The 21,801-nt window shown below is 36.5% G+C and overlaps 4 protein-coding genes across 4 annotated transcripts; 1 reads left to right on the top strand and 3 right to left on the bottom strand.

The window, feature by feature from the left end:
- Positions 1-135: 135 nt before the first annotated feature.
- Positions 136-2,044, bottom strand: LOC109075791 (mammalian ependymin-related protein 1-like). Its single transcript, XM_019091649.2, has 3 exons — positions 1,664-2,044; positions 802-1,010; positions 136-709 (listed from the first exon to the last, which is right to left on the bottom strand). The coding sequence occupies exons 1-3, from the start codon at positions 1,903-1,905 to the stop codon at positions 519-521; spliced, it is 642 nt and encodes a 213-aa protein (XP_018947194.1). The 5' UTR covers positions 1,906-2,044; the 3' UTR covers positions 136-518.
- A 701-nt stretch (positions 2,045-2,745) lies between these two features.
- Positions 2,746-4,426, top strand: LOC109075789 (nucleolar protein 7-like). Its single transcript, XM_042774955.1, has 8 exons — positions 2,746-2,962; positions 3,048-3,108; positions 3,257-3,312; positions 3,395-3,465; positions 3,552-3,597; positions 3,678-3,799; positions 3,887-3,964; positions 4,059-4,426. Exons 1-8 carry the CDS (start codon positions 2,841-2,843, stop codon positions 4,130-4,132), a joined length of 630 nt encoding a protein of 209 aa, XP_042630889.1. The 5' UTR covers positions 2,746-2,840; the 3' UTR covers positions 4,133-4,426.
- Positions 4,427-5,281: 855 nt separating this feature from the next.
- Positions 5,282-18,977, bottom strand: LOC109096691 (ran-binding protein 9-like). Its single transcript, XM_042774945.1, has 14 exons — positions 18,323-18,977; positions 15,347-15,458; positions 14,033-14,085; positions 13,547-13,714; positions 13,274-13,296; positions 11,791-11,975; positions 11,534-11,646; positions 11,188-11,296; positions 10,943-11,097; positions 10,516-10,657; positions 8,985-9,106; positions 8,673-8,824; positions 8,361-8,472; positions 5,282-6,495 (listed from the first exon to the last, which is right to left on the bottom strand). Exons 1-14 carry the CDS (start codon positions 18,537-18,539, stop codon positions 6,365-6,367), a joined length of 1,794 nt encoding a protein of 597 aa, XP_042630879.1. The 5' UTR covers positions 18,540-18,977; the 3' UTR covers positions 5,282-6,364.
- Positions 18,978-20,067: 1,090 nt separating this feature from the next.
- On the bottom strand, positions 20,068-21,801 carry LOC122146977 (E3 ubiquitin-protein ligase RNF182-like). The gene has a single exon (XM_042767404.1). It carries the CDS (start codon positions 21,194-21,196, stop codon positions 20,450-20,452), a length of 747 nt encoding a protein of 248 aa, XP_042623338.1. The 5' UTR covers positions 21,197-21,801; the 3' UTR covers positions 20,068-20,449.

Genomic DNA, 21,801 nt, shown 5'->3' with positions numbered 1-21,801 from the left:
AGTAAGATATGGGGGATCGAACATTTCAACACGCAAAGTGAATCGCGAACGTGACTGGACAGAAAGAGAGGCTTCGTTTGACAGTGGTCACGTGATTTCTATGTTAACAAACAACACAGGCTCCGATGCCACATGGTTGTGAGGTAAACAGTTTTATTGAATTAAGTTTCTTTAACACTTGAAATTAACTGTAAGCATCCACATTTTAAATCAACTTAAATGCTAAATAAAATAATAAGATGAACAGAACATTAACTGTCAAGCAAAAAATTAAGTGCTACATTAGTCCACCCTGGATCAGCACAAGAGTTGTAATTTGCCCAAAATGTGGCATATTAAAAATGATGCTTCAATAATATGTGAGGCACATTTCCCACTGTAAATCAATAAGAACTATTATATTTAACAGTACCTGCACTCATTTCATGTGCTCTTTGTCGGTGTAATATCATTTATTTTGAAGCTTTTTATTGTATTATGGCTAATGTATATTGTGCATGTAATGCAGAGCAACGTATTCAGCAGTCAGACATCATCTTCTCAGTCCGAGCTGATTGGCAGGTGCTGGGTGGGTCGAACACCCCAGGGTCACTAATGCCCAGCTGAAGGTCAAAGAAGCGAGTGGACGTGGTCACACTACTGTTTTTGGTGTATGTCTCCTGCACGGGATAGCAGTCCTTCAAAGTGTACACACCAACCCAAGCTTCATCTGTGAAAGACAGAAAAAATGTGCAAAGTGCTGACCATGCAAATCAGGACCACATTACAGGTCCTGTATAAACATACTTATAATAAACATACTTTTGCGAGCTGGTTTCCGATCAGACCATTCTTGGACCTCGATCATGTCTCCAGGTCCTCCAATGAAATACTGGTCCTCGTATGTGGAGTTCAGGGGAATATCATAAGGGTCCCAGGCCTCCGTCAGAGCGATCTTTGCACACTGCTTAGTAATTTCTTCAATTTGGAAAAGTACTCCACTCTTGAACAGGTAGATGTACTCAAAGAACCTCAAAGACAATTGCACAATGCAAATACTTTAAATGCAAGCAAATTTGCTCTTTTTTTTAATTCAATTCAATCAGTTATAGTGATTCAGTTGTGTGTGGCCATTCTGATTTTGACAATAATAAATAATTTGCATCTACACAATGGTGAATAATAGCTCAAGATGTCAAGCAGATTTTGCACTGGCCTATAAACATAAAATAAAATTGACTTACACTACTACTATTACTACTACTGATAATAATAATAATAATTACCTACTCAGTCTTTCTGGTTTTCCTATAATATCTAAACATTAAATCAGGATATTTTTATTTACCTGAGAAGTAAAATGACTTAACTTGTTTTCAGAATCAAAACTGAAAGACTTTAAGCTTAAAAACAAGACAAAATATCTGTGGGGTAAGAAAAAAATTGTTTTCTCTTTGAATTAAGTTGATTTTTAAATATAGTTGGTGTAATAATAATAATGATGATAATAGTTACTTTTGATTTTTTTTTTGGAAACAAAGACTTTATAAATACTAGTTTTGCTTCTCAACTAAATTGAAATAAATAAAAAAAAGTTTAGATATTTTTAAAATAACACATAAAGCACATTGAGTTAAAAAAAATTGTATCAAAATCTATTTCATAACATTTGATGAATTCGTACTTTTTACATGGTGTGTGTCCAGTCTTCTGCTCCAGGACCCTAATTCGCTGATTCTGTGCATCATAGGAGACCGCCGCCCGTGTGTTTCGTCCCGTCCCGTGATCATATTCAACGGTCCGACCCTCCCACTGTAACGGCGCGACACAGGGCTGCGGCGCCGCCGCTCCTGACGCGGGGAAGCCCAGACAACGCGCCGTCGCGGACAACGAGAATGCTAGTGCAAAAACGACAAAGCCTGACATGACTGTTGGTGCAAAGCTATAATCACAAGAGATTTAAATTTTCACACAACTATTGAAAGGCCTCCGAGTGGAGCAGAGGATTTTCCAGAAAGCGTCCGCGCTGGTGGTACTATCGAACCCAAATGCCAAAATGCACCAGCAGCATCCATGTCACAAACACGTCAGAAACACCGATTGGTCAGATTTATCAAACCGTATGACAAACACATAGTATTATTTTTCACGATCTGAAAAAAAATATTAAGATCACGTTTTATTACTAAAATGTGTATGTATATATATATATATATATATATATATATATATATATATATATATATATATATATATATATATATATATATATATATATATAAAGAACAGTATCATTTGCATTACATTTGTTTCTGTTGTAACGAACCATAAGATTTCACCATAATAATTATGAGCATTTTGAATTATCAATATAATAATAATAAATGCATTATTAATGTATGGTATTCGCCTGTTTAATGCATTATTTGCATTTTTGTTGTAAGGAACCATACAATTTCACCACAATAATGGCACACAATTTGAACGATCAGTATTGTAAATTTATAAGGTGGTAACAACAATAAATGTTATTAGTATTTTCTCTTTTTGTTCTTCATGAACAATAAGTATTTCTGTGCATCGAAAGAATGTGTTACATATAGATCATATGCAAAACGGACATCTTTATATCTTCAGTATGTGCTGTTATTATAAACTGCGCCATTTGCATCAGCTTGTTTACGAGCAGATCTTGCTGAGACATCCGCACCAACAGATGGCAGCATCTATTGCTTCCAATGCTTTTGATTTGATTTGGCTGTCTTTAATGTAGGTTTAGTGTTGTTGGCTTTTTAATATGGCGAGTCCCGTCCAGCGTGTGTACTAAAATCAGGTTGAATACGTTTAAAGAGACTGACAAAATGTCTGAACTGACACTTCAGTTTGAATCCAGTGATGATGAACTCCCAGAGGAGGTCGCCTTTGATGCGTCCAAAAGTGTCGCTCTGAAGAGCGTTAAAGATGCACTGGATGCAGCCAAAAGGTCTGTGAGTGAGTCCACTGACTTCAGACACAGAGCACATGAGCCAATGCGGGGTAAACATTTGTGTTCTTCACTTTGTTTTCAGAGAAAAGAACCTGCTGAAAGAGAAGCGAAGAAAGAAACAACAGCTGTTTCAAGAACAAAAGGTACAGGGTGGTCAATACTGTCTTCAGGATGTCTACATTATTATTATTATTATCAACAAAAGTTTACTCACTTTAACGTAATTCACAATAAATTGTATATTTAGCAAAAGGCAAAATATCGTGAAATGTTATATCTCTTGTTTTTCAGAAGAGAAAACTTCTTCCTCAGGAGCTCTTGGAGGAATTTGATACAAAACCCCAAAAGTAAGTTCCCCAGCTGAATAGAAACAGTTTGATTTCTTAAATCATTTTGGAAACTTAACAGATTGTTATTCCTTCATTTTAGACAGACAGATCTATCAGCCAATAAAGGTATCTACAAAAAGGTATCAACAAAGCCATCACACAACAATAAAGGTAATAACCTTGTACTTTTTTATAACTTTAGACATTTTTTTTCTTCGTTGGTCAGTTAAAGTATTGAATGACAAACTCTTTTATAGTTAAGGAACAGGAGACAGGGACCATGCCTAAGAAAACCCCAAAAAGGTAATAATAATAGTATGTGTTTACATTCATCATCCTGAAAGGGTTCCAAGTGTACATATGGAAAATATGTCTGATTTCAGTTTACCAGTCAGCTACAGAGTAATGAGGATAAAGGATGAATCCGCTGCCAAAACACTGCAACAAAGGGCCACGGACTTCGTTCAGTCCCGCCTTTATGGACCAGGAACCAAAAGAACAACCAGTAAGTTCAAGCGTTGACCTTTCTTTTTTACAAGATTTTGTATACCAACTGAATATTCAAAATATTTGTGCGTATATTTATCTTCAGATGCTGAGCTTCTATCTCTCAAAAAGAAAAGGGGTGCGAGCCAAGGTGCAGCTGTGGAGTTTGCGAATAAAAAACTGGGTGAGTAGTGAGATTTTCATGTTCAGCGAGTATATTATGCCCTCAACATGTGTTTTGTAAAGCAACAGGCTGAGCTGTTTTTATTCATTTATAGGTGCTTGCAAAAAAGCAAGGATTAAAAGGTCCAACAAACGGTTTATACGCCAGCAAAAACTGATTCCTTTCTGAGACCTAAAGCAGGAGAAAGAACTGCTTGATTACGAGTTCAACACATGAAAACATCGGCTTCCATCATCCAGCTGTTTTTGACCTTGTGGATCATATTTTTCTAAAGGACACCTTTACTTCAAACCTTTTTCTTTGAGCCTCATATAGTTTAAAAATATTAAACCTTGTTATCAAATAAGATGAAGTCATTTAAAACTTAAACATTTTTACTAGAGGCAGAAGCTGAATGTAAATTTAAGTTTAAATATCTACTGTACCCGTCAATAAATGTAAACCTGATCGAAGGATTAACAATTAATGTGTCAGTTACTTTGTACATAAGATTGATTTATTAAACTAATGACTCTGATGACCAAATTAACAAGTCATGGTTATAGTTTTACAAGGAAGCTAAAAGGAAAGTTCACCCAAAAATAAAAATTCTGTCATTTATTCAAGTTGTTCCCAACACATAAGGTTTACTTTAATCTTTAAAACACAAATTAAGGTTTTTAATGAAAGATGAGAGGTTTCTATCCCTCCATTTAAAGTCTAGATGATCACAACTTAAAATATCCATAAAGATTAAGGCATTATAAAATGATTTAATATGAATCAAACAGTTTAAACCAAGTCTTGTAAAGAGATATAATTGCTCTATATGATGAACAGATTTAATTCAGGCTTTAATTCGCAAATATACAAACATACAAGCTTCCATGTTTACCATATGACATTTGCTCTATGTATGTGTTTTTATCATCATTTAGATGTAAATAAAAGCCTTAGTTAAATTTGATTATCATTTAAAATGATGGTATCTCTTCACAAAACTGTCATTAAACGGTTTGATTCATATGGATGGTTTTACGATGCGTTTATAACCTTCCTGGATCTTTTACATTTTGCTTACTTGGACTTTCAATGGAGAGACAGAAACCTCTCAGGTTTCAATAAAAATATCTTCATTTACTGTGTTTAAAAATTTAACCAAAGTCTTACAGATTTGTAAATGAGGACACAATTTTCACTTTTGGGTGGACTATTCCTTTAAATATGTGAGAAGACACTTTGTTTGGCATTATTAATGCTCTTTGTGGTGTAATCGCATATTTAATACTTGAGCAACATCCGAACGCTCGCTGAAATGTGTCAAAACAGACGGGTATATCTCGTTCAACTGGGTATTTGCGTTTTATTACTGAAAATGATAAGACAGTGTTGATGACAATACTGTACCATTCTCCTTGTTTTAAAAGTACTGATGATCTGAAGGACTGCCTGGTAAACAAGAGGAGAAAAAACAATGGAGCAGGCTTGCCTCTCTGGGACTGGATATGACCTTAATTTCACCATGTTCCTGTCGCACATCCAAACTGCACAAAAACACAGTGCAGGCAACAATGAGAGAACGCCTGAATATGGACTTTTTAAAAGTAGGCATAAGAGATCGGGTGGATGAAAAGACCATAGACATCAATACAATTACAAATCAAAGTGTCCGAACATTGCATCAATCCTGCTGTGCAGTTGGCAGAGGGAGGGTGCGCTTGCACAAAAAAGGGCATAACTCAAGACAGCTCACACTAACGCTCTATACTAAATACCACCACTAAGGATGACTCCAGCAGTGTTAGGTTCTCTGGGTTTTAATTTTTTTTACTGTAAGATAACTAAATGTTCCACTCCTTGTGTTAATATAATTTCAATATTTTTCTTTTTTTTTTTCTTTTTTAAATGGTAAAGTACACAAGCTGAGACCTGAAAATAGCAGGGCGTTGCCGCGATGGGACCTTAGTTATTCGGTCTCGCTCACTCTGCCAGCTTTCAACCAAGAACAAATATATCTTATATGCAAGTTTACTGATAATAACATTAATTATGTCATAATAATTTTCCTCATGCCTTGTAAATTAGGAAACAAACAATCAGAGCCTGCTGCACCCCCCACCCAACACCTCCTCCCCTCCCCCAAAATAAAAAAGACAAAAGGAAAAAAAAGACCATAATGATTGGGGAATTTATCTGACTGTTAAGAACCCCTCTTCCTAATGTGTCTTTAGGCCCAGTTTAGACCTGGGTGAAGAGGATCCAGTCTTGTCAGAGAGCCAGGATGGGTCTGGCCATGTGAAGGCTCAGTTCATCAGGCCGTGGTTTCAAAGCTGGCCCCAGTTTTTTTGGGGGAGTCTGGGATGGACCGGGATGATGTGGGCCTCTTTCACGTGGTCACTTAAAGGGATGATTCTACAGTGGTTAGTGCAGGTAATCATCCACTGATGCAAAGGCGCAGGATCCGCTGCCTGTGCGAGCCATGAGGGACAGACACTGAGCTGCCTGGCCGACGGCGAGTGCCAAGGGAGGCTGCTTTGGCAGGTTATGAGTCTCTGCATGAGAGAAAAAAGTATAATTAAATGCTAAATGCATTATGTTAAATTGTCTGATGTAAGATTTAGCTCTAATAAACCGTAACAGACGCCACCATTCAAACTTTTTTTTTTATTAATTTATTTTATTCAGCAAAGATGCATTAAATTGGTCATGGGGACAGTTCTAACTTTCTATTCATTAAATTATCCTGGGAGAAAAAAAAACACGGTTTCCACCAAAATATTAAAGGGTTAGTTCACCCAAAAATGAAAATTAGCCTGTGTTTTACTCACCCTCAAAGCATCCTAGGTGTTAGACATGTGCCAGTATTCATTACTGCTATATATCATGGTAATGAATATGCACTGTATTGTTATCGTGGGCACTTCTGAATACCGTGAATAATTATACATTACAAATTATTCAGAATTTGGAATGCATTTTAAGAATACTTTTCCCATCAACTGGTCAAAATGCACAACACCGCTGTATGCTGCTTGAAAGATGTGTGTGCGCTCTGATCTAAACAAGCACGCATGAGAAGCACATGCTGAATGAAAGCACATTCACTCTCTGACAGCAGATGGCGCTAAACTGCAGAAAATGCAGCTGTTACCCTGGAAACCCCATAAATAAAACAGCTGTGCCTCTTTCTAAAACTATTATTATTATTTAAATAGCCATTCAGATTTGTGGATTTGCTATGGTGTTCATCACAGCGCCAAATACATAATATTTAGACTTAATAAGCTATTCTTTTTTAAACTTTTCTTTACATTTTAATCTGGACTACAACATGCCCTAGATATTGTTTGAAAGCGTTCTGACTCTTTATTGTTCGTTCACACTTTACATTACGGCTTCATTAGTTAACATTAGTTAATTTATTAGTTAACAAACTGCCAATGAAAAATTCTTCTGAACATTCATTAATCTTAGGTATTCCAATATTTAATAACACGTTGTTAAAAATTCTAGTTGCAACTGTGTTATTTAATGAGCTAACAAAAACTAACAATTACAAAAAATTAACTTTAACTCATTAACTAATAACAAATAATAATAACTTATTTAAAAATTGTAGCTATTACTCATTGTGAATGTTAATGCATTAACTAAGGTTAACTAATGAGGTCTTATTGTAAAAAGAATACCTTTGGTCTTTATAGTTCTTTTGCACTGTAATCTGTGTAAAACGTTTAACTTTATATATTTTTCTGTATTGATTTATTGTATTTAAATATTCCGTTATTTTTGTTATAAGAAAAAAGTTATTAAACCTGTTATACTGTATTATTTTTTTTAACTAAATTTCAATACCGTGATAATGCCATATACCGTGATAAAAGTTAGCAATTAATCGCAACAAAAAAATTTGATATCGGCATATCCCTACTAGGTGTATGTGACTTTCTTCTTTCAGACAAATCCAATCGGAGTTATATTAAAAATTTCAAAAATATATTAAATATATTATATATTAATATATTAAAATATATTATATATATTTTATATTAAAAATATAAAAGCCTTTCAATGGTGGGTAAGCGGGTGTTGGTTACAAACAGTTCAGAAGACGTAAAATAAAGTGCACGCATCTGTTTTAAAAAGTCCCTCATACAGCTCCGGGGGGTGAATAAAGGCCTCCTGTAGCGAATCCATGCATTTTTGTAAGATAAATATCCATATTTCAAATCTAATAAACACTTGGGGTGAGTAAATTATCAGGAAATTTTCATTCCGGAAGTGAACTAATCCTTTAATTACATTTTGAAATTGTGTTCAAATACACTGAATGCAGTTTTGAGCATTTTATCAATATTGTATGGAGCCTGACCAAGAGAGAGGAGTTCTAATATATGAAGACTAATGCTGTACCTACCTAATATTGCACTGTTGAGTGTTGAGCAGACAGGCTCTCTCTGGATGGAGTCTAGCTGGTAGCCCACAGGGCTGCTCCAGGGATCTGAATACGCCAGCAGACTGAACGCATCCTGCCGGAATAGAGACAGTAAGAGGTTTTAGGATAAACTATATATATATATATATATATATATGTTTACTGGTCATTACCACTATAACCAAAATACATTTTATGTGTATGCATATGTTTTTTCTAAATAATACATGTGATTACAGGTACAAACACCACATATATCCAACTTTTAGAAAGAGTGTATATTGAAGGCAGTACCTTGAGCATCTTCTTATTGGCTGAGTTTTTGCCCCGCTCACGGCGCAAGTTTTCACTCATGCACTGTAGCTCTCGGCCGAACTGAATCATCCTCTCAATGGCTGCCTGGCTCCCTCCGCACAACTGCCTCTTAGACTGAGCACTATCCACTTCTGTGTACAGAACATTTCATTCATTTAAAATGGTGCACGTGAATCATTTGCATAACATAATTGACTGAAGTCACTCGCACAACACCCTTTGACCCACAACAAATTTCAATGCAGATACACAGGAGTTTAACAGAAGACTGAGCCCAATTAATGTTCTCACCCATATCTGCATCACATTCCTCCAAGTCTATCCCGTGAGTAGAGCTGCCATTCAGAAATCCATTTGAAGAGGATTCAGACACTCCGTTTGAGAAGTGATCAACCTCCATCTCCACCTCAGTACTGCAAAGAAGAGTTAACATTTACACAACAGGCTTATTTTGTGCTGTACAGTGACTAGGGATAGGTACCAAGAACCTGTATTTTTTTGGACCAGTACTTAATTGGGTCAATACCGGCGTACCGATAAGCTTCAGGACAAACGATACGGTTATCGATACTTGCGTTGTTTTATCTGCGTAAAACGTTACTTCAATGTTAACAACAAATTAGAAGCTGCTGCTTGTCATTTCCCTTCACTGAAATATGTGGCCAACGTTTGCTCGACGTGCGTGTGATATCCATGCGCATGTGCTGTGTGTGTGTGTGTGTGTGTGTGTGCGCAGTCAGTCATCGCAGCAAGAGTGAAACGTTCGAAACTGTGGGCTCTCGTTACAAAACTAAGCGACACCAGTGTCACATGCAATATATGCAGTAGTGTAAGTGAACGAAGGAGGCAACACAAGTAATATAATGAAACATTTACTAACAAAACACAACATCTACCTCAAGCAATGCGCTGTATTATGTCTTGTGGCTCTAGCTCCAACTGCAACTCGCGAGACACATTCACATCCAATGTCAATTCAGTGGTAGAGTTACACTCACGAGACACTGCACTTATTTGCAATCACAAAAGTACAGTATTTGCGTGTGCTTTAAGGCCTTGTCGGTAAAACGTTTTATTTGCGTGCTGTTCTTACATGTGCTTATTCAGATCGCGTCCACGAAGCATCCATACACTGAAATACCAGTCAAACAGCACCTGATTTTTTAGTTATATTAGTTATAGTATGATTGTGCAAAAACGGTCAAAAACACACAAGGTTTACATTTAATTATGTATAAAGTGAAAGTAAACAGGCAAGAGTGAAATGGGTGCATGCATTTCTTAAGGGGACAGTACTAAACATACTGCAGCTTGTCATTAAAGGGATAGTTCACCCAAAAATTTAAATTCTGTCATTAATACATGTTGTACCAAACATGTATTAATTTGTATTTATTCTTGTGCTGAACACAAAATAATATATTTTGAAGAATGTGGGCAACCACTGGTCCCCACTGAGTTTGATAGTAGGAAAACAAAAATATGAAAGTCACTGGGGACCAGCAACTGTTTAGTTTCCCACATTCTTCAAAATAACATATGTTCAACAGAAGAAACAACTCATTCAGGTTTAAAACAAAATTGCAAGCATGTGGAGGGGAAGATTTGGACTAAATGATTGGAAAAGCACTCAAATATCATCATATATATATATATATATATATATATATATATATATGTGTGTGTGTGTGTGTGTGTGTGTGTGTGTGTGTGTGTGTGTGTGTTAGCATTCTATAACATGCATACACAAATCATAGGGAGATTTTTTTATTTCATGTCAACTTTAAGGATATTTCAATGCACTGTGGAACAAACACCATACCTGACGTTGGTCAGCTGGCCCCGAATACCATTCAGGACACCAAGCTCGGGGCTTGGTATGGTAGGCGGACATGACTTGTGACTATGGGCAGAGGTGTGGCCTTTACTTGATGAAACTCCATTACAGTAATTACCATCAAAACCTGGAAAAAAATGGAAGCACAAATGATCAGTGATGACATCTCCTATTCATGATCAACAGGTCATTCCGATCTAGAATTAGCCTTGATTTGAAAATGACCTAAATCAGCAGTTCTAAACCTTTTTGACTCCAAATCCCATGTCTACCCCAGACAATATTGGTCTGTAAAGCCGACATGTACCTCTGGTTGTTCTGGTGCAAAAGCCCCGTTTTTTGTAATATCCTTCTGGTAAGGTTTTTTTCACCCATGCTGGCAGAAAAAAAAATTTGTGGATATAATACGTACTTGTCTGGTAGGTCTGGGAGCTGCTGGCTTTGTGAACAGGGCTGTTGAAGAGACGGGGAGAGCCTGGGTAACTATCCTGTGACTTAGGGCTCCTCCCACCGAGACACCTGACCTCACTGTCAGTGCCATTCACCATCTCAATGAACTGCCTGACTCTGGAAAGAGAGAGAAATAGATACGTTGTTTATATAGTGTCTTTGCTGAAGATGTGCTAATTCCTGAAAGATGGCACACATCACACTTACTTCAACATAAAGAGGAGGTCTGGGTTTCTCTCTAACAGGCTTGGGTAAAGTTGTTGAGTGGTCTCTATAGCCTCTCCCATTCTGCCAGATAAGACCAGCTTCTGGATCTCTGCAACCACAAACGTGAAATCATTACTCAGCACTGAGTATAATATGTTCAACACTGAATGTTGCATGCTGATGTGCATTGATGAATCATTCAGATACATTTAATTCAATCACTGGATCAGAAACTGTAATTAAACCGTGCCAATAAGATTTCATCTTGACTAACAATCAGACAGACCCTAAATAAGACCCTGATAAGTGTCTGAATAGCCTATTTGTGTTGTCTGGGAAGACTTACTCTGTCTATTTTTAATAGAAGCAAGTTCCTCATGTACGGCTTGGTCAGTTGATTTGGCAAAGGCCTCAGCGGTGGCACAGTAACTGTGATGAACCAGATAGGAGGCCACCATTCTAATAAGAGAGTGAATAGGTCAGAAAAAGACAGAAAATATGCCACTAGTACATCCATTCATTACTTTTGGAAAGGTTTTAAAAACTAGACACTGGTATGTTGACATAAACCTTACAAAAATAGTCCAAATCAAAAGTTCTCACTTCTGAATCATGGCCTGCCATTCTCCTTCCCTCTCTCCAATGGGGAAGCGGTCAATTTGGGCTTGGATCTTGGTTCTCCATTCACGCATGTAATCCTCAATATCAAAGACAAATGGATGCTGCCCAAAATTGGCGTCCACGACCTCCCCTGGGGTCTGTAGACCCACTGTGGGATACAGGTTGGGCTAAAAGCAAAATAAGCACATTTTACTAAATGTGGATTATAGTTACTGGCTAATTTAACAGTTTTTTTTTAATTTTTTTTTTTTTTTTTATTATTAATAATGTCTATGAAAGCACAATGTCTAAAGACTTTCTCATAAAACAAATGAGATCAGCTTATAAGAAATTATGGAAAATGTGGCTCGGTTTAATGTCTACCATGGGCGTTCAGAATGAGATGGATTAGAAAAAAGATTATAATCAGATTTCAAACCGCAACAACATAATTCAAATGTTGCTAATTGGTCAGATCAGGGGGCAGGCACATATTAGTCATTTTCTGATGCTTTCTGAAGAATAACTCAGGGAGGTTCTGTGCTCATAGTCCAATAGAAAGAAAGGTCAGGGCTGCTAAACTGACATACTTCACAGAAGTACTCAGATTAGCATGAATGCTGGTTACCAGCCAACTGTGTTTTCTGCTCAATGGATTATTGTTTTAGCCCCAAACAGGCCTCTGTTCAGTTAGCGAGAGCAATGCTTGGGGGTTGTCAGTCCAACATCTTGAATGATGAAGAAAGGAAGGAAAGACAAAACAATAGCAAAAGGCTTCCTCTATAATATCTAAAAATATTACAATAGAACGAAAAATATACAAATGATCAATCACCCCATGACCCTCAGGCTGAGAAAGCAACAAATGATGCATCACTGCAAGTTCAATATATAGACAACACTTTAACAAAAGTCATACATATAATCGGAATGTAAACAGCATACATTTATCTGAAGAAACTATCAGAGGATACACCACATAAAACTATAATAAACAACTAAATACACAACACCATTCAAAAGTAATATATTTTAAATTAATGCTTTTATTCAGCATGGATTGATCAAAAATGATAGTAGACATTTAAAATGTTATTTTTCAAATAAATGCTGTTCTTTGAAATTTCCATTCAACAAAGAATGCTGAAAAATTAAACAAAGACTTCCACAAAAATGTTAAAAAGCACAACAGTTTTAAACATTGATAATAATAAGAAATGCTTCTGAAGGATCATGTGACTGAAAACTGGAGTAATAGCTGCTGAAAATTCAGCTGTCATCACAGGAACAAATTACATTTGAAAATATATAGAAAACAGTTATTTTAAAATGCAATGGAACTTCACAATATTACTGTTTTTACCATTTTTCTGATCAAATAAATTATCAAATTGACCCCAGACTTTTGAACGGTGGTGTTTAATATAATATGGCACCAAAATCTTAATTTCAAACTCTGTGGAGATTAAGAAAAACGGACACTTACCGGTAAATCTGTAAAAGCTATCCCTGGAAAAAAACAAAAAAGATTTACATTAATATTAAAGTAAATTCAAGATCTCAGAAACTGTGGGAATAACATGGTGTGTTAATAGCCAATGCTTCATATCTCCTATAAACTATTAAATAATCCTAAATGAAAAAATATTCTATTCTTAAAGATGTATACATAATGTTCACTGAATTGATGATCAGTAATAAGAAAGAACGTATTAAACAAAGTATTTGATCTTAATGTGCAATTCAAATTTTTTACTACCTAGACTGTGGCCATTTTTTGTGTAGAAACAGGTATTGTTGATGAGGTTCACACAACAGCCAATCACATCGCCTGTTGTAAATGTGGGACCATAGGGCTGCCCAGTGCCAGATGAGCAGAAGGAGTGGCCGTCGTCGCCATGGTATCCATATGAATGTTTGTCCCATCCTAAGGGCAGAGCGTTGTGCACATACTGGTGATTTTTGGAAACAAAGAACCACAAAAACGCCAGGAAAGAGCACTAAGCTCTCTAAACGCTTATCTCCCTGGCAAGCTGCAGTCTCACAGAGTAACCACCCAGTGTCTGTGCATGTCAAAAGGTGGAGGATCAAGTTAACAGCCACTAGCTGCATCTAAACCACAAAACCTGTCCATCTATAGTGATCACGGACATTTTAGACACAAACAACCTAAAAACATGACATAGCTAATGTGTTACTAGCAGTAAAAGCCCAGTGACTCATCAACATCTGAAAGTCATTTTACCTGGAAGTCTGTTCATGTTGACACCTTGAGCTGACAGGCCAATCCCCATGTACCTGGTCACAAAAAAATGCATTTATTTGATAAAAAGTTCTACTTCGAGGAGGTTAAAATTGCTCAGTCTAAATATTAAAGTTACACTCAGGATGTTTTTCCTAATTACAAAAGTATTATCCCTAAATAAATGTATGACTGAAAATATTTTAAATCAGTTTTATTTTAGTATCACTGATAACTCATTTTTTATTTTAAGATTTTGCATGTTCATATTAATTTTAGTTAAGTATTTAACTGGCTCTGTACCCCTTTACCTCAATTCATTACTTCAGACTTATGTGCCCTCTAGAAGCTTGCGTTCTGCAAGTGAACATCGCTTGATTGTGCCATCCCAAAAAACAAAAAACTCACATCTATATTTGACCCAAATTAAATGTTCCCTCCTGGTGGAATGACCTGCCCAACTCAATCCGAGCAGCTGAGTCCTAAGCCATCTTCAAGAATCGTCTTAAAAGACATCTCTTCCATCTTTATTTGACCCTATAACGTTTGCACTCACTATTCTAATTCTATTTAAAAAAAAAAAAAAAAAAAAAAAAAAAAAAAAAAAAAAAAAATCTAACTACCTTTCTAATCTTTTTGTATTCTATCTATTTTCTTTTCATTTATTATACAATTATAAAAAAAGACCTCTAACACTAGCTTGCTCTATTCTTTTTCTATTCTATCTGTTTTCTTTTTTATTTATTATATTATTTAAAAGCCCTTGCTACGTATACTGTGTTTAGGCTAACTGAGACTTGTTATAGCACTTATATATCATTGCTCTTTTGTTGTTTTTTTAAATTGCTTCCATTGTCCTCATTTGTAAGACGCTTTGGATTAAAGCGTCTGCTAAATGACTAAATGTAAATGTAAATGTATTTGGTAATTTATTAAAAATATTTTTATTTTAAGACATCATGTTTAGTACATCAAGTTAAGTAACAAAATTTTTTGTTTGTTTTTTTAGTTAACATTGTTCAGACTCTGGTCTGAACAAAAGCTGTCATTTTTCATGGAACAGGTCACCTTATGGGGGCCGCCATGTTGAGATCACATGACCAGCATTACTAAAACTAATCATTTCATCTCTGTAAACTTCATATTATCCAACATTTTCACTCACAGAATAAAGTAATCAGTGCTGACTTGTAATAGAGGATCTCTACAAAGATATTAGTAAAGAAAAACTTTGGCATAATGCTATATCCAAGCCACTAGGTGACAATATAAGTCCAGCACAACTAAAATGTTTTTTATAAAATAAAGATCACATACCCATCTCGTCCTTTACTGATGATTTTCACCTCAAAGTAATAGACACCGCAGGCAGCTGGAATAGGGTGTGTTGCACGGACAGATGCCGCATCTTTTGGGGTCTTTCCATGACCTGGATGACATAAACACAATCATTTACAACTGCTAATGGTTTGTACCACTCACAAGGAGCACCAGAACATTTGTAATGTTATAACATCGCCAGAGGTCACCATGGCAAAAAACACTTAGCAAAATAATCAATGTTTTTGCTTTGAGAGTTATACACTTTAGGCTGATGATATTTTGCCTGGCAACAGAAAAGACACTGCTTTGTCAATCAATTAGCTTTGATATTTAAAAATGTCAGTTTATTTCATGTTAATATGTACTGCTCTAAATTTGGGATTTCATATTTATTGCCATTTTTATTAGCAATAACCAAACCAATATCAGAAATTCATTTAAAAAATAATTTACTGTTATTAACAGACAATATTTGCCCCCTGAAATTGCTTTTCTTATTAAAAAAACAGCATGTCACCTCATTTAAGTCAAATAATTCAGTTGAATCTATCACTTGAAAAAAAATTCTCAATTTCTGAACAAACATGGCAGTTAATTACCAAACCAGCATCAAATACAAAAGTAGCAGTAAATGTACAAGATTTAACATGAACACAAAAATAAGCATACACTATATAGCTCTCAACTGTGTATCAATAAGGAAGAGTTTGATGTTTTGAACTTGTTGGGAGTGTTTTCTTTATTTTCACTGTTTTTATCAAAACCACTTCATATTAGTTATATATTTAACACCCACCTCTGGCACAGCAAATCTACTTTTTTTTTTTTTTTTACATGCCCTTATTTGTATAGTTGTATTTTATATTTAATCTGTATCTATCTGTATTTTTAGGCTCTACTGTTAGTGTTATCTGTATGCACCATTTCAATTCTATGTATTCTCTGTATGTATGTACTGTACATGTGGAAGAATTGACAATGAAGCAGACTTGACTTGACTACAGCTATAGTTCACTGAAGTGTCTGAAGAAGCATTAAACCCATTATTAACACATAACTGGACAGGCATAAAATAGCATACTATAAAATATAGCAACAAACAAAAATACAGTACTTTGGTCAAAACATTCGAAACATAAAGCCTTTGCATCATATTTGACTCATGAATTTCTAAGCCTCTAATTGACAAAAATCTCCGAAACTTTGCTGAAAAACCTGTTATACACAATCCTCTATATGCCCTCTGCCCTCTGACTGATAGTTCATACTTTTAAGCATTAAAAAGCATTCTCAATTAAATTCCAAAATTACTTTTTGCTGTGAAATCTGATTGTGATTTTTATAACGTAAACATAACAATAACTATGTCATTATTAATATTCCAAGACAAACATTTACTGACCTGAAGCAAATTAGGTTTACTTGATTAACCTTTTTTTTATTGTGTAAAAATGTATTTATCAGTTATCATAAAACAGGATTGTTTAGGAACATTTATTTGCACATCTCTTAACCATCGTGTTGCAATGCATTATGCATTTCCCCCAAAATTAAAACTACAGAGCACAGATCATAAAACGAATTTAAATATCATCTTAAGAAGCCATATAACTTTCCATTCACCAAAGAATGCTGAAAAATAAAATAAAGACCACAAAATTGTTAAAAAGCACAATTGTGCTATATGTCCCAATGAAGCCATATCATATAAGCCTAAAGTGACAGCTGACACTTCTGTGAAATGAACCTATATATATGTATATATATGTATATATATATGTATATATATATATATATATGTGTGTATATATATATATATATATATATATATATATATATATATATATATTATTTAACACACTATTATTTAATAGGTTAGGGTTCAGGATTTGGAGTTAAATATATGGTGCATTTTTATCACCTTTGGTAACATTACCCCTGATAATCATTATATCTGAAGTAAATACATAAGCTTATATGTAGCTTGTAAATTTATTAAGACATCTTGGCTGGTAATTTAAGGCAGTCTACCTGAAACCTACCTGTCGTCAGCACTGACTGGCCTAATTAATTCTGTGGCCTACCTTTATGACTCAGCTGAGGGAAAGGGCAGACACCTCACTGGATTACAGAGGTTTATTTAATAACTCAATATGGTAATAAAATTATACATATATTACAGCTTTTTCATCTGCTGAATTCCTAGTAAAACCTTTCATACTCGCGATGGCAGAAAACCTGCCTCTGCAGATAAACACTCACAGGCCTCGCTAGAGCTTATGCGTCAGGCTCAGTCACTACCTACATCAGCATGTGTGTATTAAGACACAGCCTTTGTACACAGATCATGTTGTCAAAAGAGCTGACAATGACTGCATTTCAGCTGTGAAACTCCATACAGTAGGTACTTCCGGAAATGACTGATGCATCTTTATAGCTCGCTGCTGAAACTCTCCACCATCTCCTTGCTACAGTACACGAACTTTATACTTTCAAACTTAATACCTTCATCGTTTAATTTAAAAAACTACGTGTTACATATGCACACACAAACACACTGTTATTCATAAAACTTCAATTAAGAGGAGTAGATCAATTACTAGACAATGCTGACTGCTAGGAATGGTGCTAAATAATGCTAAAGGGAGGCTATTTTTATTCAAACATGTCGCAGTTACGTTAGTTATTAATAATCAAAGTTTCTAGTTAATTCGTTTACTTATATCGACTACTGTGCTCAATTATCACTCTGAATCGTTCTTAAATTCGTAACGATTTTAGCAGTTTGTGTGACTAAAAATAGGTTTGATTCACAGACGACTAGGAGTACGCAGAAGCTAACAGAAGTGTATTTTTAGATCGTTAATCAGAAGTACGACTTGACTCGAGCTAACCTGGCTAATGCCGTCAACATTTAGCTGGTAAACAACTTTGTGTTTGTGATCATCTGCTGCTGTTAGCCTCGGTTACCTTTATAATGCACCCGGAGGTTGTTTTGAGACAGGCCGATGTAGCTGAATTTGTCTTTGGGGCTCCATGATCTGGGGAGCGGGGTCTCCTGCTCGTTGACGGCCGGGTAAAGGCTTCTGAGCCGCTGGTTGAGCTCTTTTTCCTGCTCGCTGAGAGCCAAGTCTCCGTGAACGACAACCGACATCAGAAACCCACAGCCCGATGACGGTCCTGACATCGCGATCCGATTCCTGCCGTCGATACCAACAGCTTGCCAGCTATCTTTAGCTGGACAGCTTTCTAACAGTGTCCAGTGGCTAAAGCGACCACTGTCAGACACCACAGGAGAAGAGCCGTTGAGATTTCGGGGTTGTTTTATTCGGATCGGACGGCTGGCTAGCCAGCCAGCTAACTGCGATTAGCCCGCAAACAGCCTCTCTGATAGAGTTAGCAAGACGCTAGACAGAATTAATCACGCCAATACAGCGAAACGGCAGCTTACAACAACATAACAGATATCCAGAAAGTTGATCCTTGTTATTTAAGACGACATCCAGCCGATGGGACAGACTAAATATGGTAAAAGGGACAGAAAGACAGCAGCAGAAGGAACCCCGATCTTTTGTTTGTTGTTAGTGTGAAATCCAGCGATCTGATTGGCTCTCTCAAGGTCCAGTCATACTTCCTCGAGCACTTGGTACATGACTAGACGCAAGCTATCAATAACATGTCCTCCTTCTCGCTTGGGTTTTTATCCATAGTTCAGATGGCTGTGACAGTGAGAAAATGTATGCACACTTACATATTACTATATTTTGTTTATTTATTTAATCATTTTCATATATCGTGGGGCAATACAGTTATTATGCAGATTAGGGTCCCCTTAGGCATTGTTTTGAGGTAGGGAATTTTCAATGACCTCCATTGAGAAAAATGTCTATTTCCTACCCCTAAAACTTTTTTTAATTCGTTACGGAATCTATATTTATCTATAATTATTTATGTGTCCCAACACACACAGAGAAACTCACACCCTTTTGAACACCTATTGAATCATCAGTTTTTCTTTATTTTACATAAAGTGCTTAATTGTCCATGCAACATAAACTATATATTAAACTATCCCCCCTCCCCCCACAGCAGGGTAAGTGCATTTCATCTTGTTCAAGCAGCATCAAAACTTTTACAAAACACAATATAAAACATTGCTTTATATAAAAATGTGAATAATAGTGTTTTCCCCTACAAACCTTCACATTTGCATGTGTATAAGTGGAATGTTATAATGTATCAAGATCTGATGTTTTGATTTTCCAGTTTTTGCAACAACTTATGTTATGAGAGATGCATCTGATATTGGTGTTTCCATTTATTTTGGGATGTAAAGTTGTTGTTTTTTTTTTGTTCCAAGTGAAACAAAGTCAAACTAATAAATATGATTATTAAATGTTAAAATATATGGCCTATCCATGATTCAGTATGTGATATGTTGTAGGTTAAGTGCTTTATATTTCAAACATCGGTAACACTACAATAAGGTTCCATTTGTTAACATAAGTTAACCACATTAGTTATTAATCTTAATTAAATTCAATTGATATCAAAAGTCTATCCGATAATATTTTTCTAATGGACCTGAGCTAACATGAACTCAGGGTTGTATTGTTATTAACTAAAATTAACAAAGATTATTAAATACTGTAACAAATATATTGTTCATTGCTAGTTAATGTTATTTAATGCAGTACTAACGTTAACTAATGGGACCTTATTGCAAAATGTTACCCAAACATCCAGTGACTAACGAAGTTATTGTATGTTAATTATTCAGACAGAGAAAATGTACATCAGCAAACCTAGAGTGGATGTCGTTATTGAACTGCCCATTTCAGCCACTCCAGGAAAAGGCACATTCAACAATCATAGACAGTTATAAAATAGAGAGAGAGAGAGAATTCTAACATGATTTGAATTTGTATGATAGCCTACTAAATTATATATGTGCACTTTTATTGTTTGTATTTCAGTTCAGTGTACATTGTTTATCCAATAAACTGGAAAATGTATGAGTTTCCATAAACTGGCAGGACCATTAGCACATCCAATCATTGAATCCACACAAAACAGATACACTTATTGCTTTGGTCATTATGGTGGTACACAGTCCCAAAACTCACGGCACAGGAATTGGCAAAGGCCGTACACCATGACGATGAGAAGACTGACAGGTACCAGACTGACCATTAACACCCCCATCGTGGTATTCTTCATGATGAGCAGATAGACACCTAGAGGCAGCGAGCTGAAATACAGCAGCCCCAGCAGCCAGACCAGGATGCGTGCTGAAGTCTGGCACAGCAGGGCCGCACAGTTCCACACTGTCCATCTCTGGGTAACGGAGGCCATGGAGTCCTGACTGGAAGAGCGGTAATCCCTACCCAAAGCTGGAATAACAGACTCCTGCCGAGGCTCCATAATGGTGATCACCATGTAATTGGAACGAATCGAGGTGGGAGAAGCTGAGGCCGAGTGTCCCACCAGGGAGTTAAGGCGTCTGGGACTGAGGAGAATCTCCCCTTGGTTGTCATTAAGGTTCTGATGCCTCCTTGTCTGGATGGACAGCATTGCCGACACCAAGTTATACTCATCTGGTAGACTGTCCACATCGTCTCTGGGAAGGTCTGTGATGTAGCGGCAGAACGGGCAGACCACTGCGTTAGGAGAGGATTCGCCTAAATCAAGGATTTTTGCAAGGCACTTGGCACAAAGACAGTGGCAGCACTCAAGGACCTTGGGCCGTCGATTTGACAGGCTGTAAGCACAGTAGCAGATCTTGCATTCCAGATCCTCTGTGGTGGAGCCACCCACCACATCTTCTGGGAACTGTCCCATCATGTCTCCTTCTTCTCAACGCTTTCTCATCGGCTGATTGTAGTCAAAGCTGTGTGGGAACATGGTTGCAAGGCAGCTGTTGGGCCACTCCTGGTGTCTGTATGGTGTCCTGTGCAGAACGGAGCATTGCCTGTATTGTGCCACAGTGGCTCTGGACGGGTTTGTGCTGAAGAACATTTCATGCACTGTGTGGAAGGGTGGGGAGAGGCCACCACCGAAAAGATAACTGTTAACACAGCAGTAGAGAACAAACACTGCGGCAACAAAGCAGGCCCTGTAAAACCAGGGCTGGAATTTTCTACCCAGGGCTTTTGTTGCCACTGAAATTCAGTCCAATTAGTGTCACCACACTTCTTTCTGGTAAACAGTGCTGTTTTTGCTCACTTGATGCAAGATTATTCCAAACAAAAAGAGATTCTATTTGTCTGAAATCATGTTAAGTTCAGAATATACAATAATATAACATATTTTAAATTAATTTAAAACTTGTTCCAAGCTGTAAATTTGAATACCAGCCAGTTCAGAAGTACAAAGTTCACTGTGTAACATCAAAAATTAGGTCACTGCTGTTCACTGAGCCTGTCTCTCAAAGGCAGGTATTACTGAGA

This window comes from Cyprinus carpio, chromosome A2 (assembly GCF_018340385.1).
Source record: "Cyprinus carpio isolate SPL01 chromosome A2, ASM1834038v1, whole genome shotgun sequence".
Classification (NCBI taxonomy): Eukaryota; Metazoa; Chordata; class Actinopteri; order Cypriniformes; family Cyprinidae; genus Cyprinus; species Cyprinus carpio.
Note: the sequence above shows the minus strand (reverse complement) of the source record. Positions and strands in the feature narration are given on the sequence as shown.

What these genes read in the sequence shown, in the direction of transcription:
- LOC109075791 (XM_019091649.2), bottom strand. Translation starts at nt 1,905, where the DNA reads ATGTCAGGCTTTGTCGTTTTTGCACTAGCATTCTCGTTGTCCGCGACG. An exon ending in GGACACACACCATGTAAAAA is followed by an intron (nt 1,011 to 1,663) that starts GTACGAATTCAT and finishes ATTGTCTTTGAG; the next exon opens with GTTCTTTGAGTACATCTACC. An exon ending in TCGGAAACCAGCTCGCAAAA is followed by an intron (nt 710 to 801) that starts GTATGTTTATTA and finishes TGTCTTTCACAG; the next exon opens with ATGAAGCTTGGGTTGGTGTG.
- LOC109075789 (XM_042774955.1), top strand. Translation starts at nt 2,841, where the DNA reads ATGTCTGAACTGACACTTCAGTTTGAATCCAGTGATGATGAACTCCCA. An exon ending in AGCTGTTTCAAGAACAAAAG is followed by an intron (nt 3,109 to 3,256) that starts GTACAGGGTGGT and finishes CTTGTTTTTCAG; the next exon opens with AAGAGAAAACTTCTTCCTCA. An exon ending in GTTTGCGAATAAAAAACTGG is followed by an intron (nt 3,965 to 4,058) that starts GTGAGTAGTGAG and finishes ATTCATTTATAG; the next exon opens with GTGCTTGCAAAAAAGCAAGG.
- LOC109096691 (XM_042774945.1), bottom strand. Translation starts at nt 18,539, where the DNA reads ATGTCAGGACCGTCATCGGGCTGTGGGTTTCTGATGTCGGTTGTCGTT. An exon ending in ATCAGTAAAGGACGAGATGG is followed by an intron (nt 14,086 to 15,346) that starts GTATGTGATCTT and finishes TTTTGTGACCAG; the next exon opens with GTACATGGGGATTGGCCTGT. An exon ending in TAGCTTTTACAGATTTACCG is followed by an intron (nt 11,976 to 13,273) that starts GTAAGTGTCCGT and finishes TTTTGCTTTTAG; the next exon opens with CCCAACCTGTATCCCACAGT.
- LOC122146977 (XM_042767404.1), bottom strand. Translation starts at nt 21,196, where the DNA reads ATGATGGGACAGTTCCCAGAAGATGTGGTGGGTGGCTCCACCACAGAG.